Below are 12,349 nucleotides of genomic sequence, written 5' to 3' on the forward strand. Positions count from 1 at the left end.
AGAGGGTAGACAGTAGGGAGTGAAAGATTCACAAGGGACCCCAAGGGGCATCAGTCCTCTCAGAGCTGGGAGACTGGAACTGACCAGGAGCTGGTTGGGGACAAGGGAGTTCCGGAGCTGGTGGTGGCCCTTTGCTGCCCGGCAGCTGTAGAAGGAGGGAGTTAGGTTTACCTTTGCTCTTTTAAATTTGAATTCTTTTACCTTGACAAAAACCTTTTATTTCTCAATTAATGATAAAAGGCTCAAAACAAATTCATAATTAAGGCCACCCTGTAGTGCTAATTGTTTTGTATTGAAGTGTAATCCATTCACTTATGAAAACAGCTTGTTACTAGGTCATTTCCTTTTCTTTTCTTTTCTTTTTTTTTTTTAATGGGAAGTGGGTAAGAGAACTGCAGGCCCAGGACAGAAGGCAAATTTTAGGCATTATTATTGATTTTCTTTTCTTATTCTCAAACTTTAGTAGTTATATTGAACGTGGCTTGGCAACCTCTGTGAGTAATTAAACAGGTTATTATGTTAATTATCTGTTTAGTTCATTTTGGGGGGGGAATGATAATGAATATGTATAATAAAAGATTAATTATCTTCTACCTGTTTCAAGGATATTATTTTGTTCTTTTAGCTCTTATCTTCATTGTCAATGGGCATCTGTAGAAGATCTGGAAAAAGATAAGAGAATTCAGCAAAAGATTAAACGATTTAAGGCAAAGCAGGGCCAGAACAAATTCCTTTCAGAGGTATGGAAAACCTGGTTAATTTTCTAAAGTATTTACCTTTTTAAAATGTTCTGAATTTTGAATTTTAGGTCAGTATATTATTAAGAAAAACTAGTTTGCCTCATTTGGTGCTGTTACTTGCATATCGGTAACTGGTTATTGCTAAAATAATTTGTAAACAGGAAATTTCTCATTCTTCCTGTTGCTTAGTTCTAGAAGATACTGGTCCTTATGATATTATGTGGAAATATGATGGTACGATTAAATCTTGTAATGAAAATACAGTTAGTAGACAGTGAAAAAAGTAAGTAGACTAAAGTCCTTTTAAGATTTTAGCAGGGTAAAAACGCTACAGTGAGTATTAAGTATAAGTTCTAGGATATAAAAGTTTCTTTCTGTTGGGGGAGGTGTGTGACAAATTTCTTCTGTTCAAGTCAGTGCCTAATTACAGAGAGTTTTCACTGAACTCCTTTTCACAGATTACGCACTGTGGTACAGGAGTTGATATAATATTCTGATACCTTTGCCTGCCCCCCTTTATCCTAGGTTATCAATCATGATGAGAAGGTACCCATACCTAGGGCAGGGAAGAAGTCCTGCATGTTTTACGAAGTGCCGGGTTCCCCTCCAGTGTAGTCAATTACATGGACAAAATGCTCTCACAGAGCGCTTCCTGGGGTCCCTGGGCTTGCGACCACCAATTTGCTTTCACTTTACAGCCTGAAGCAGATAAAAGAGAAACCTTCACATTGAAAGACTAAATTGGCTGATTTATTAGTTTTCCTCTCCATAAGGGAATTAACAGAATGCAAACTGTAAAGAAGTGTGAAATTTGATGGAAAATAATACCTGCTTCACGACCAACTTCACACACACCGACCCCTTGTTGGAGATGGGGGAACGGGGGACGGAAGAAAGTTCCGTAGTTTTATGTCATAGAGTCAATCCTTATACCCTCAGGTGACAGGTCTGGGTTCTCCTGGAGTCTGATTTCCACGCCCCCAAAGGCATTATTGTAAGATCTGCGCTGGATGGGAAATGAGGCGGAGGGGATTCCGCTAGACAGATGTGTCCGTGTCACCGAGCACCAGCCTCCTTGCCTGCAGTGGTCAGCACCAAGGGGTGCAGGTGCTTGGATGGGACTCACTCCCTCGTGTCCTGGGGAATACGTAGGTGATTCTTTCTTTGAAAGGACAGGTTCTGAGAAAATACTAGGAAGTTCTGTTTTTCATGCCCCTTAATGAAACTAAAGTTAAATGTTCGTGATATTGGGCAAGTTGAAATCCTTAGCTTCCTCCTAGAAAGAGACACTGAACGTTCTACTGATGTTTTTGTGCATCCGTGTTAGGAAAAGCAAAGAGTACAGTGGTTACCCCCACCCTGCTCCTTAAATCATGGTTCTGCTCATTAAATTTATTTGTGCTTCTTGGAGTCGGATGCCCTTCAGGGACGTGGGCCTGGCCCGAGGTGTGTAGTCTACCTTTTTGAGTCTGTCTCTGGGAATCACCTGTACCGAGGCTGAAATACATTAGCTTGCTGGTAACTTGGCAACTAGAGATCTCAAGTTTTGTCCTGAATGGAAGTAGCATAAACTTGAGTCTGAAGAGGTGATCTGAAGGTTAACAGAGAATGACACCAATTCTCTTCCCCTCTTTCTTTCTTACATACACACACGCACCCCCCGACCCCCACCCCCTGCTCACCACACACAGTTTGTCATGTCCCGTAGATGGTCCTGGCTTCAGGTACCCCAGGGTTCTGCTTCTTTGGGATTTTTAGTTATGACCACCTTTGCATTCTCTGTTTCACCTTAGGCTTCCTTTTAAGTCACTGCAACTAAAATCTCTACTCAAAAAGATGATCAGAACTGGACATTATGTCACACGCATGGTGGCATAGATGGCTCGCTTGAAGGATAAACGTGTTTAGGAGTCAAGTTAAGGATTTTATGTCAGTAATGAAAGATTCTGTTTAAGAGCAAGTTGTCTTAGAGCTTTTATCAGAAGAGCCTAGTTTACGGGAAGTTCTAGTGCTTATGCTTTATATGAATAATACATAGATCTTGTGTACCTAAGTCTAGAAGCTTTGACAAAGCCAGTGCATTAAATATATGAACATTTTAAATTAACGGAACATTTCAAAGGTTTTTTTGCCTTCGTCGTGAACTCTGTGTAAAGGCCTGAGGCAGTTGAAACACATTCTGGTATTTCTGGCTTTTGTTTTATAATTCACAGTTCAAAGCATCCAGACTGGGTGCTGTAAGTGGACCCAGGGGCCCAGGGAATGTTTGTTATCCTCAAGCCAACTGTGACCAAACGGTCCTTCAACCTGCAACTCAGGGGATACAAAGAGTATCTAAGTGGCTTGTAATATGTCTTTGCCAAGCATTTGAATGAAGTTATATTACTGATAAATTAATCTCTAGAAACACATAATAATGTGTCTTTTCTAACTTGTCTGACTCTGAGTGTGGCTTAGTCTGTAACTTCCTTTTGAGCCGCGTTCTGTTCTTTTACATGAGATAACTTTGCAGGCATGCAGCCTTACTTTAGTTTTGTAAAGATCGTTAATATATTGGCTAAAGAACCCAATTTTTTCAGCCTCATTTCTTTATCCTTAAGAGTTTTAGCCAAATGCTCTATGTTCAGTACAAATAAATCATTAGAACACTTAGATGAACGCCAAGACTGTGTTCAAATGAGGTACTAATACTGATTGGCAAAGACGACCAGCCATCATAAGCTCTGTTCACACCAAAATATGGAATTCACTGGTCTCAGCGTTTTTAGCTTTTGAATAACATTCTGCAAATGATGCTCTGAGGCATCAGACGACTCCAGTAGTTATGAGACTCCAACAGCACTGACTGTGCATGGCTCTGAGTCTTCATTGCAAGCTGTGGTTTCAAGAATGTCAAATGCATTGTGTGCCGCAAGCCTTTTGGACTGCTCATTAGTGAATTATAATTTCACACTTCATTTAAAATATTCTTAAACATTTTCTCACAGTGAAAAGGTTTCACACAGTAATTAAAAGACCCAGTTAACAAAGTCTGAGAAGTCTGATTTCCTCATGGGGAGTGATTTTGCTAAATTGTAGCATTTCCATTAATATGATAGAACTTGCCGAATATAAATTGTGTATTGCCGTGACCCAAAATATTATTGCCTGATGAAGAGTGAAATAGTGTCTACTCTGAGGAGTTAAATAAACATTCTAACTTTTTTTCCTTTGGTGTAGATTGAAGATGAGCTTTTTAATCCAGATTACGTGGAGGTTGACCGGATAATGGACTTTGCACGTAGCACAGATGACCGGGGAGAGGTAACAGAAGATCATTTGTATTAGAAGCCAGTGACTCAGAGAGCTTATGTGTGCTTATGGAGAATGATGGTGGACTCCTAGATCTGGTTCTGGTCGGGGCCTTGGGTTATGACACACTTGCTCTAAACTTAACTGAAATTTATTGACTTACTATTAGTTTTAGGACTTTAATAATCACTGTAAATGTGTTGTTTTGTTTAGTCTGAGAGCTTTTTAAAAGAAATCAGTTTTCAGTGTGAAGCAAATAGACTTTTTGCACGGTTCCAGATACGATCAATAAAGGATTCAATGTATTTTGGTATAAATCTATTACGTAGCATGAATTTCCCTTATAAACTAAGAGTGCTCTTATAGCAGAATGCAGTGCAAAGATATTTAACATTGGACGTCCTTAGTGAAGCTGACGGACCTCATTTAATGTGGTGCACAGAAGATACTATAAAATCTTTCTCTTTATGAGATCCCAGTCTAGGCATGCCCAGGTTGCTTTGCAGAACCCTACGAGGCTGTTAAGGACAGTCGGTAGGGCATAAGAGTAAAGACAAGTCTAGTGACTTCTGAGCATTGTGTCTTAGTAAGTCTATGCCCACCCGCCATGAGGTATGTCATTCCTAGCTTCTTCCTGTAAATTAAACTTTGTAAAGGTTTGTATCTTGCTTGTCTAGTGAGCCTGCAGTGAACTCCCATTTTACTCCAAACTCTGTATCACGAGGTCCACGATGTTTCAGAGATCGTGTCTGTGACATGATGTTTACCTTTCTAGTTTTGCTAAGTTGTACTTTAAAAAAAAATTTTTTTTCCCCATCGTATATTTACCTAGTACAGCAAATGTCTGTAACATCACAACCAGGTCAGTGTACCTTGGTCCTGAGATGAAGATCAACAAACCAAAATATTTTCAAGAAGAAAGACAAAGGAAGTCCTATTGATCTGCGTTATCCAAACTGTTTTGCTCTGCAGTCTTTCTAGAGCTCAAACACATTATTTTAAAGTGATAGCGTGCAAATAGTATCTCTTTAAGAAGAAGGCAGAAATCCTAATAAATTGAAGTCTGTTTCTCATTCCTTAAGAAAGTAGCCAGTTAGGCAAATATGTAAACACACCAAGATGGGTTACCGCGTAAGTCTGAATCAGATGCCCGATGATTTGCACAGATAAGAACAAGGCTCAGATTCGGCTTTGTTATTTGCTAGCTGTGTCTGTGTACTTTTTTGGCTTTTGAACATGACTTACCAGTGGCTTAGATAAAAGTCAGTTTGTTCTGATAATATTCAGTAATATTACTTCCGGTTTAGACGTGAGACTCTGTAACTAAGGACTCCTCGTTCAGTGGTCATAGCTCTAAAACTTCTCCCAGCTCCATCTCACTGTGTCTGGGGTAGTGTCTGTCGGTAAGTGCAGTAGAGCATGAACCCAACTGTGCTGTGTTTAAACCCGGCCCAGCCCGTGACTCACTACCTGGTGAAGTGGTGCTCACTGCCTTATGAAGACAGCACGTGGGAGCTGAGGCAGGACATAGACCAAGCCAAGATCGAAGAGTTTGAGAAGCTGCTGTCCCGGGAGCCGGAAACAGAGCGCGTGGTAAGGAGGGCGAGTGGCGGTGGCTTTAATGTATGCGGTCTCTGAGAAACCACTAATGGGACTTTTACTATATTTGAAACAGGAGCGACCTCCTGCTGATGACTGGAAGAAATCGGAGAGTTCCAGGGAGTATAAAAACAATAACAAACTCAGGGAATACCAGTTGGAGGGAGTAAACTGGCTACTTTTCAATTGGTACAACATGTACGTAAAATGTGGGTTTTTTTCACTTAAAAGAAAAAAAAGCCTACAGTAGCTCTTTTGTCGTTATCTAAAGTATTGATCAAATATAGCTTAACATTTTAACTCGCTAATAGAAATTATTTTTAAAAAAAAGCAAACACTGGAAGTATGCTTAATATTTGTTTATTTAACACATATTAATATAGAGATTGCTAGAAGTGTGTAGCAATAATTTTTATGTCTTAGAGCATTTTGTTTGAAACTGTATTTTGTTGTATGTAAGGGAACATCTAAGGCATGCATTTATGAGTATGAAAGTACTGTCTTGTATGTATACTTACTAAAGTTTCCTTGTTTTATTTCCCTCCCAAAGGCGAAACTGCATTTTAGCAGATGAAATGGGTTTGGGAAAAACTATCCAGTCCATTACATTTCTCTATGAGATATATTTGAAAGGAATCCATGGCCCTTTTTTAGTAATTGCCCCATTGTCCACAATCCCCAACTGGGAAAGGGAATTCCGGACCTGGACAGAGTTGAACGTGGTTGTGTATCATGGGAGTCAAGCTAGTCGTCGGACCATTCAGTTGTATGAAATGTACTTCAAAGATCCCCAGGTAAAGCGTCACAGGCGGGCGGTCCTTAGGCTTATAGACATTTTAAGGCGTTGGATGTTAAAATGGTCTCAGACCTTTGGCAGGGGAGGTCTAGATTTTGCAGATAAGAGAATTTTGCTTTAGATTTCTTACCCAATTTGTGTTTGTCTTATAATTCCACATCTTTTGCTTGCAGCTCTTTATTTTTATAGCCTTGGTCATTCTAATTATTAGAATGAATGAAATTTCGTTTTACCTTGGATGACTGCTAAACATCATTTGATGTGTTGATATGCTAATTTGGTTTATTTTGCAAGCCCTAGAAGAAAGCGAAACAGAAAATGGAGTTTTTTAATGTGAATGGAAAGAATATTGTGTTATTTATTGTTGCTAGAAGTGAAAAATATTAGGTATGTGGTATTAACTGGTACATTGAATGAAATATGCCGAAAGGGGAGAATTTATACTTTGGCTCTTAGTAGCAACTGCTATGATTTTTAACTAATTTTAGTTACCTGTCTGCAATTATCCTATGATATTGACAGTGAAGCATTATAAATGACAAAGAAGGAAGAATAAATAGTATATGTGAAAATAGTTTTAAGCAATAGGTAGTAAATGGAAGTCCTATAGCTGGAAATAGGACAGGGTTTTGTTGTCTGTGTTTGTTTAGCTTGAGTGTAAAATCTGCCCTACAATTAAATACTTAAGGGAGAAAAAACCTAAAATCTATTTTGGTGTTGATCTTTAGATTTGGGAAATTGTTATAAGTTCTGTCCTGAGTTGAGTGTTCTTTTTGTGTTAGCACGTTAAAAGTGAAAAGCAAGTTACAGAAGTTTAGATACATAAATAAAAAGTTTTAGAAAGTAAAAACGGTTTAAAAAAGTTGTCTTAGTACATAATCTCTTTGGCCTTTCACCTTTTGGAGTCTGTAGGATGTAACTAGAATGGGCACAGTTAGTGACTCTTCACTGCGTGTGATCTGTAAGGAAATTGGGTTGGAAATTTTACTAACAATTTTCAGACTTCCTTGAAAAAGGTAAGGTTTTAAAACTCTGTTGTACCATAAGAGCTTAAAACCTCCAAAACACCTTGAAAACAAAGTATAAGTGTTACCTAGAATAAAGATGTCCCCAAGGGGATCAATACATATATTTTACTGCTGTTTATTCATCCTTAAAGTTATTAATGTAACCTTTAATGCTAAGTAATAATCCAGAGTTGTTCTTGTAGGGTCGAGTGATAAAGGGGTCCTATAAGTTTCATGCCATCATCACTACGTTTGAGATGATTCTGACCGATTGTCCTGAGCTGCGGAATATTCCCTGGCGCTGCGTGGTCATTGATGAAGCCCACAGGCTGAAGAATCGGAACTGCAAGCTGTTGGAGGGACTCAAGCTGATGGACTTGGTCAGTGGTCATGTTGGCGATTCCCTTGACCCTGGATAGAATTGTCACTGACTCAGTATTCCCGTTGCTCTGAATCTGAATGATACCTTTGAAGCGTGTTTGCAAAACCAGTCAAACGCTGTGATGTATGCTCCTGCGCTTCCAGTGACTTAAAAGTCGCTGCCGTCTTCCTGATTCTCACGCTGTTGGCTGGTGTCTTTGCACGGTTGTATCACAGCAGAGGATAGTCATGGTATTTTTCACTGAAATGAGTTTCCAGTATTTGCTTTTCCCTTTTGTGTTTGTAAATACTGCCATTTCATAAGCTGTTGGGCCAAATGTTAGCTCCGTGATGATCATCCAGTTATGTTCCAGGGCTCGTAGGTTTTGGCGTCCAGGGGCCAGGAGGACTTGTAGGTGCAAGTTCTCAGTAAGTTGAACGGATATCTGGAATTGGTTCAGTTCACGCAGACACTTAGAAGTTTGGGGCATTGCAAGACCTTGCGTTTGATCTGGAATTGTAGACATGTCTATCCCATACTCTTCCAGCTTCCTAAGGGATAGTCAGGGCTTCCTGATTAGATTTTTCTAGATTTTTTTTCAGTAGGCATATCATAGGAAAACATATTGTAGAAGTGGTGGAATTTGACTGATTTTCCTTTCCACACTGCTGTATGATTTTCTAGCAGAAATTACTACATGACTCAGTCATCCTCAGGTTTCTTTTCTCTCTATAGTTTACAAGGTGGGTTTTGATCACTTGTTTTTATTTTTAATGTACATTTAAGAAGCAAAGATATTGTTATTTAGCATGTCTTGGATGTTTTGATGCGCTTTTCAAAAATACAGAAAGATTTTTAAAATCCCTTTAGTGTTGACTTCTATAGATTATTTTGATCTCTTGTCAATCGAGAGTTTGAGATGGGAAGGAATATGCTGTATGTTCACGGCTTGTAAATTTCTTACTGAAGACTGGTACCACCGAAAAGAACACTTAAACGCTTTCTGTTGCAGCTGGTTCTTTGAAGCAGCTTCTTTTATTCCTAAATTAAGGGGATTGGATTAGCCAGCTATTCTTTTAATTAACAACAAACAAAAATCTAGTTTTGTTTAAAGGAAAAGGTCTGACTGAATTATCTTATTTAGGATGGGATTTCCCATCCTTAAGACCTTTCTCAGAGCAGTTTTGTATTATTTGGTGTTCAGTCCACAGAACGAATTAGAACACTTGTAAATGGTGAACAGTCTTGAAGACATGAATAACTATGCATGTGGAAAAGAGAAACCCTGTGGCTGTATTTGGTCTCTCTAGGTGATATTTTAGTCTTACGTTGAAGTAAACCTATTAATGTTTAGGTGAACATTGATTCTCATGAAATATCTAACTGCGTCTTCTGAGTAGGGACCCATCTTCACAGTGGTCCATATAAGACACAGTTACGGCACCGTCTCCTGAAGGCTTAGATAGTCATCTCAGTTTATTTCAGTTGTTTTCTGTTATTAGTGTCTGTGCTCCCAGGTAGTAGATTCTTAACGGCAAAACAGCCCTTCATTGGTGAGCACAGTTCGTTTAACTGTCAACATCAAACAACCTAATTGTCGCTGGGAGATTTCAAAGGATTTTCTGTTGTTTATAGTAACACTTCATTGATGGATTAGAATTTGCTACCCAGATACTTTTTCTGTTACATATTGCAGTGTTCTCTAACCATTTTCACATAATGGCACATATAGAAAATGATACTTGTATATCATACTGGGGTAAGCTGAGAAGGCTGGCCACTACTGCAGGTGACCGGCCCTGGGGTCCTGGCTGTCACAGCCGTGCCGGCTGCCCCAAGGACTTGGCGAACCTGTAACTCATTCATGTCTCACCATGGGAAGCTCTGATTAACAGATGAACAAAATCTTTCTTTTTTCTGATGATCAAGAATCTTTACTTTCACAAGAATTGTTTTCTAGATGGAACACATTATTATTGTTCAGAGTTAGAATATGATTATATTTGTCCAGTTCTGAAGAGCTCATTGCCTGGTCTTTAAGTCCTTACTTAAAATATCCATCACGAGAACTTATACACTGGCCACTTTTTGTTCATCTTTTCTAGAATAAGGCATGGTGCAAATAGCAAATAATAACTATATCCAGCTGTGGAGCAGGTCACAGGGAACTGCTGTTACCTGCACTGGACGCAGTTATGATGGAGGTGATGCGGGTTGTCTTTAAGTGCGTTCTGAGAAAGGGAGGACCAGTGGATGTTTTCAGCTCTCCCATCGCAGAGGAAATTCTTGTGAAGATGCTGGCGTGAGGGGCATTTACGGTCCCCACTGTCCTCCACGGGAGCCCCGGGAGCAGGGCCATCTCCTTGTCCCTTCTTGACAAGGAGGGGACTCTCTGGAGGTGGCAGTAGTTCTTCGTGGATTCTGTTATCTCATCTTTCATTGTCAGGAGGCCTCACACAAATTAAAGACTCTGCTGAAATGAAATCAAATGGACGCCACTCCATCAGAGCTAAAAAGAATGGTAACGTTTTCAAGCCAAAAGCCTAGCTGCTGACATAGTTGAACTTGGAGATGATAAGCTTGGTAGCCCGTCTCTCACGTGACCTTCTGTGACCCCTGTATATTAATTGTATGTTACGTAATAGTTACTTTCAAAGGGAAACCTGGTTTTTTTTTGCTACCCATGCAGCCTTACCAAAGGGTCATATGTGTAATCATTCAGTGAAACTGGTTTTAAACAGCCCTGAGGGGAAGCAGCATAAAAAAGTTCTTCCCCCGCCCCCAAATAAGTTAATTTTGAAATTAATAACTTAAAAGGCTTTTTCTGAAGTACTGATATTTGGTTAGCGGCTCAGCATTTCACTTGGTCACAAAGGATATAAAAAAAACCAGGAGACAGTCTTTAGTACCCACACAGCTCTCCCACAGCAATAACTCTTTTCCTGAATCTATGACAATATTTTAAATAATTCTTGGATGAAGTAATTTTGGACTTGAATATGTCAGGGACCATGGCCCAGGTTACTCACCGGTATGGTTATACGTTAGAAAATCCTGAATTGATTTGCAAGCTTCTTACTCTTTATGAATTTAATGAGTTGGAAGATGATGATGGTCTGTGTATCTTCCTGAATCAGAAACCCCTTATTCAAAAGGGAGCAAAGGAAGAATAAAAGCAAGTTGAACTGCTTCACCTCGCTTTCAAAGTACTCCATTGACAGATAAGACACGGTAGGTACTGAGAAAAAGAGCATGCCCTTAGGTGTATCACCATCCAGGGTTTACTGAGCACATACTCTCCGCTCGGCAACCAGGCCTCATCGGACTTCCAGTTGAGTCAGAATATTGCTTTTGAACCTCCTAGAAGGTGTAGCCACTTTTTGAAATAGCTTTAGTAACTGGACTGTGTACCAGATGGCCAAAGTAGAAAATAACAAGGCCCTTCAGATTAATAAATTCACCGTCGTTAAGACTGGTCACCATGTCGGATACGTGGAAGTATGAGGACAAGGGTACAAATGCATAAGGAAAGCTGGAGAAAGAGCTCGTAAACAGGAAGAATTGCCTTAAAGAAATACGTACCTTGGTTCAAGGAGACAAAGTTAGAAATAGCATCTATTTAAAAAAAAAAAAACAAAAAAGTGATTGTGGTATTTAAAACCAAGCTGACCTCTTTGCTAGTTTGAAATGTTTGCAGAAAAAAATAGTTTTTCATGTGCTGTTGCCTGTGGAAGACCTTCTTTTGTCTCTGAAGTGAGTCATGCAGGAAGTAGACGGGGAGGGGAGAGCCCTGTCGGTGTGGAGAGCAGAGAGAAGCATGCGAGCTTTGTCTGAGCCTAGGGATTTGAGGAAAAGGCTTAAACTTTGGTGGGGAGAGAAGCCTCGAGATGTAGGGGACCTGCGAAGCCGCAGCACCAGAATGTTTTCTGGGACCTAAAAATCCCAGGAAAAAACAAAATGGCAAGACACGGTTACGGGGTCCGGGAGTCTGTCTGAAGCAGAGACCACATTTCTCGCGTCTCCGCCTTCGGCTCTAACTCCTGTATTTTACGCAGGGTGGGTGCTGGATTTCAGCGTTCCTGAGTGGAAGTCGGAAAATGCCTGTGTCGAGAGAGGCTCTGGTGTTAAGAGATGCGCTCTGTTACGATTTGCTCAGTTGCTCTCCTCGCACCCCTGTAGGAACACAAAGTGCTGCTGACAGGGACCCCGCTCCAGAACACCGTGGAAGAGCTCTTCAGCTTGCTTCACTTCCTGGAACCAGGTCGATTCCCTTCGGAAACCACCTTTATGCAAGAATTCGGTGATCTGAAAACCGAAGAACAGGTACTCACCAAGCCTCCTTTGTATCTCAGTCACGTCGTTGAAGATTAACCCCCGAAAGGGCAGAGCGTTAAGATTCAACCATTTAAAGATGTAAATTGCATCCATTCCCCCCGCCCCCAGCCAACCTCAGTAGACCGGTGAGCTTTACACCCCCTTTCCTTGGACATTCTGAGTCTTCGTTAAGGTGGTGTTCTGATTGGTTTGTTTGTCCCTTTGCCCTCCGGAAGGGCTG

General features: G+C 40.3%; 1 protein-coding gene across 3 annotated transcripts in view; it reads left to right on the forward strand.

Moving 5' to 3' along the window:
* CHD7 (chromodomain helicase DNA binding protein 7) overlaps positions 1 to 12,349 on the forward strand; it is a 178,219-nt gene that overhangs the window by 130,254 nt on the left and 35,616 nt on the right. For all 3 annotated transcript variants that reach the window (XM_059994689.1, XM_059994690.1, XM_059994692.1), the window contains exons 8-14: positions 626 to 740; positions 3,960 to 4,043; positions 5,487 to 5,624; positions 5,707 to 5,828; positions 6,181 to 6,424; positions 7,637 to 7,813; positions 11,974 to 12,117. In XM_059994689.1, coding sequence (XP_059850672.1) covers positions 626 to 740; positions 3,960 to 4,043; positions 5,487 to 5,624; positions 5,707 to 5,828; positions 6,181 to 6,424; positions 7,637 to 7,813; positions 11,974 to 12,117 — 1,024 coding nt within the window. The remainder of the gene's footprint in view (positions 1 to 625; positions 741 to 3,959; positions 4,044 to 5,486; positions 5,625 to 5,706; positions 5,829 to 6,180; positions 6,425 to 7,636; positions 7,814 to 11,973; positions 12,118 to 12,349) is intronic.

Source organism: Delphinus delphis, chromosome 17, assembly GCF_949987515.2.
Source record: "Delphinus delphis chromosome 17, mDelDel1.2, whole genome shotgun sequence".
In the NCBI taxonomy this organism is placed as follows: domain Eukaryota; kingdom Metazoa; phylum Chordata; class Mammalia; order Artiodactyla; family Delphinidae; genus Delphinus; species Delphinus delphis.